The 4,425-nt window shown below is 37.1% G+C and overlaps 1 protein-coding gene across 1 annotated transcript; it reads right to left on the reverse strand.

Moving 5' to 3' along the window:
• Positions 1 to 2,121: 2,121 nt before the first annotated feature.
• Positions 2,122 to 2,691, reverse strand: LOC120084809 (uncharacterized mitochondrial protein AtMg00810-like). Its single transcript, XM_039040628.1, has one exon. The coding sequence runs from the start codon at positions 2,689 to 2,691 to the stop codon at positions 2,122 to 2,124; it is 570 nt and encodes a 189-aa protein (XP_038896556.1).
• Between the last annotated feature and the right edge of the window lie 1,734 nt (positions 2,692 to 4,425).

The raw sequence follows: 4,425 nt of genomic DNA on the forward strand, positions 1-4,425 counted from the left end.
AACCAGTATTACAGGAAACAACTTCAGATAGTGAGTTGAATACCCCGCAGATGGGAGCAAATCCTCAGCTAGAGAAAAGAGTATTTGACAGGATTGCCCAGAGGTTGGCAGCAAGTTTAGGGTCCATACAGACAGACTCAGAGAAGAAGTATGGCATCGAGGGGCTCAAAGCCTTAGGTGCGACGACGTTCGAATGAGCCATGGATCCAGAAAATGTTGAGGTCTGGTTAGATTTGATTGAGAAATGCTCTAACGTGATGAGATGTCCTGATGACCTTAAGGACAGGTAGCAGTGATCCAATTGCAAAAATGAGCTGAGAAATGGTGGAAGATCGTAGACGCTAGAAGAAACCATATAGAGGTTATGACCTGGTCACCGTTCAGAAAAGCTTTTGAGGATAAGTATTATGACCTGGTTGGCGTTCAGATGGGGGGTTTGAATTTATGCTACTGTTAACATGGAGATAAGAACCAAAGTCTTGTAGATGAACTGTTGCCTTGTGACTAGAGCATGATTAACTGCGAACGAGCCTTGGTTTGGAGGCTGTAAATGATCGTTCTCAGCAGGCTCCAACCTACTGGGATGGTCGCAAGGTGGTCTAAGAGACTTCAAATATTTTTTTCCCTCCTTTGTAAGTATATCTTTTCTTGTTGGTGCTTCTGCTTTCTATGTTCCTTAGATGGGGGACGGGGTGGGGGTTGAATTTATGCTACTATTATATGGTTTATGTGAATAGATTATAAAGATGAGAAGTTTTACTTGGATAGTGGGTAGTTGGTTTATGTTCGTAAGGTGTCTAATGAAATGTCTCCAAAATCAGAAGCTAATTCGTCAAGTGTTTTTGTTCTAGTTTTATGTTTTCCTTGAATAGGGTGAATCTATGCTACTGTTGTATGGTGTTCTGTGAACAGATTTGAAAGATGTGGGGTTTTACTAAGATGGTATTGGTGGGTATTTGGTTTATGCTTGTAAATTGTTTAATCAAACATCCTTAAAGTCAGAAACTAGTTTTTAAAGCTGTTTCTGTTCTAATTTTCTATGGTTCGTTGAATGATGTGTGAAGATATTAGAAAGATGGGGGGTTTTACTTAAATGGTGGATATTTGGTTTATGCTCATAAGTTGTCTGATGGATGTCTACAAACCAAAGACTAATTCTTAAGGAGTTTCTTTTCTTCCGTTTTCATGTAAAATCACTAAGAAGTTAAGCTCATGTACGATAAGATCATAATATCTTTTTTCCCAATGGAATTGATTACGTTTTTTGTTGGCCATTTAACTCAAAGGTTGATAGTTTTACTATTTTAGCTAGGGGATGTTAGAAAAAAAAACGTGGAGGACAAATATGAAAAATGAGAGATATATTTTTCATTCAACTAAGCATGTCTTTATATAGACTTACAAACATAACCATAGGAATGCCAATGGTTTAAAGTTATAAATGTCATCAAATGCTCATAACTCCCATAACTCCTATAACTTAAAAATCACTATTGGTTACAAAAAACTAAAAGTCACAAAACCCAAAAGTCACACTAAGTGCCACAAATAAAGTTTAATAATGACAAAATTTTCAACACCCTCCCTTAAACTTGATTTGTTACACCAAGTAAACTCCTCATTTTGATAAAAGTCTCCAACTTGAGGGGCTTTGTGAAAATGTCTGCCGCTTGGTCTTGTGACTTGATATATTTGAGTTCCACTTCTTTCTTCGTAATGCAATCCTAAATGTAGTGAAATCGGGTATCATTGTGCTTGCTCTTCCATTTGAAATCTCCATTGTTGTCAACAAAAATCTCCATTGGAGTTCCATTTGAAACTTCAACTCCTTCACTAAGTTTCTTAGCCAAATTGAATGACATACACATGAAGTTGCTGCGACGTACTCTACCTCGCATGTTGATAATGTGATTATGGGTTGCTTTTTTGACATCCATGTGAACGTCATTTCACCAATAAAAAATACAAACCCCGTAGTGTTCTTTCGATCATTCAAATTACTGCTCCAATCACTATTACAATAACCAACAATATCAAAATTGCTAGAAGAGACATAGGAAAGACCATACCCAATCGTCCCTTTCATGTAGCGAAGTATTCTTTTTGCCATTTTGCAATGTGTTACTGTCGGTTCCTCCATAAATCGAAAACAATTCTAACTGAATAAAGAATATCCGGTCTTGTACATGTCAAGTATCTCAAACTTCCAATCAAGCTTTTGAAATATGTAGAATTTACCTTCTCTCCTCCATCTTGCTTGGTGATTTTGACTCCACATTCCATCGGTGTTCCAACTAGATTAGCATCATTCATATTGAACTTTTTGAGCACTTCTTTAGCATAGCCGTCTTGGGATATGAAAATCCCATCTTCACCTTGTTTGACCTTGATCCCAAGATAGTAACTCATGAGACCAATGTCCGTCATTTCAAACACTTTTACCATCTCTCTTTTGAACTCATCAAACATGCTAGGATTGTTTCTGGTAAATACTAAATCATCAACATATAAACAAATGATTAGTATGCTTTCACCTTGCATTTTGATGTAGAGGGCATGCTCATAAGGACACTTCATATACTTCTTCTCTTGAAAGTACTTGTCAATCTTCGAATTCCGTGCTCTTGGTGCTTGCTCTTGACACTTCATACTCTGTTTGAGATGAGTAACACTCATTCGCATAATGTCCATATTTGTTACAATTATAACATTTTACTTGAGATTTATCTCTCCCGGACCTTTCACCACATCTTCCATGACCTCGACCTTCTCTTCCTCTTGAGGATTCAGATGAGTTTTAAGAAACATCAGTGTTGGCTTCACCTCTTCCACCATGGCCTCTACTGTCACACCCCGCTCTAGATTACCCTCTTAACCTGGATGGAATGGTGACTGCACAGTTACCAACCCTTTTGCTGACATTTACTGCCTATCTAACCTGTTAACTTTTGCTCAAACCCTGAATATGTACATTTCATCAATATACGAACAAATAAACTCAGAACTTAACACATTTACATTACAGGGTTTCACAACATTGTTCATACATGAATATTACAACTTAGTGAGCCCCATCTAGAATACTAGTCACTAGACAGACACATGTGTACTAACTAATACAGGTCTTCAATTAAGCTTCCTTCAACATGTTTCTTTGAGTGGTAAAGCAGCAACAGAAAAGTCTTTTAGGAACTAACCGCTACCTGAAAGGAAAACATTTGAAAACATGAGCTAGAAGCCCAGTGAGTGACTAACATTTAAATTGTAATTTTCATACATAAATTTGATATTAAAACTAAAAGCATTAATTGAAAACATAAACTTGGCGACTATTATTCATGTCATCATCAACATCAAATAGCCTTTTTCTTACTTTGCTAGACTATGTCTTAGTCTTTAGTCTAGAGTGGTTTTTTTGCTCACTTCTTATCATTCTTTACTGCATTACTACTTAACTGGGAAGGAATCCTTTTGTTCACTTCCTAAAAACATAATTTGCATCCTTAGTTGAAAGAGAACCTTTACTTAATTCCTCAACACTAACAATAACAACTTTTGGAGTAATCTCGACACTAACAATAACAACTTTTCTTTTATTCATGTGATTCTAGTTTAAGTACCGTCATACCTTAGGTACTACTGCTCAGATACCTTCTCCGTGTACTTCAGTATCGAGCTGCTCGGATACCTTCTCTGTGTACTTCAGTATCAAGCTATTCAAATTCTAAGACAAAGCTTCAGTACCTTCTTCGTGTACTTCAGTATTGAGCTGCTCGGATACCTTCTCCGTGTACTTCAGTATCGAGCTATTCAAATTCTAAGACAAAGCTTCAATATCTTCTCTGTGTACTTTAGTACTGAGCTACTCGGATACCTTCTCCGTGTACTTCAGTATCGAGCTATTCAAATTCTAAGACTGAGCTTTAGTACCTTCTTCATGTACTTCAGTATTGAGCTACTCACACTGAACTTGCTTATTCTTATCTCTTAATGACTTAGTTGCCCAAAAACTTTCTACACTAATGCATCCACATGGTCATTGAAAAACATAGCATAAATATAACATTAATGTGAGATGCGTTGCTTGGTAACTATTTGAGAATAAATAAATAACTTTCAGTAAACATGCATTGTTAAACATTCATGAACATTAGCAATTTACTTAAAACATTTAAAGCATTTAGAGTTACTCACAGTCTTTGGCAATCCTCTCCATGTATATGCTCACTGTGCGTTGAACACTTATCCAAATTCTTAGGCCATAACTTGACTAGGCAGTAACTTCATTACCATGCGTCCATGCTTTGCGTTAGGTGTTCAAGCCTCCTATGCGACCAAGCTTTCAGCTCACGCATATTGCCCATCGCATAGCAACCTTTGCGCCCGTCGTTTAGCTCATGGACCCATCTTGTGACACATCAACGC

Source organism: Benincasa hispida, chromosome 9 (genome assembly GCF_009727055.1).
Source record: "Benincasa hispida cultivar B227 chromosome 9, ASM972705v1, whole genome shotgun sequence".
In the NCBI taxonomy this organism is placed as follows: domain Eukaryota; kingdom Viridiplantae; phylum Streptophyta; class Magnoliopsida; order Cucurbitales; family Cucurbitaceae; genus Benincasa; species Benincasa hispida.

What these genes read in the sequence shown, in the direction of transcription:
- LOC120084809 (XM_039040628.1), bottom strand. Translation starts at nt 2,691, where the DNA reads ATGGACATTATGCGAATGAGTGTTACTCATCTCAAACAGAGTATGAAG.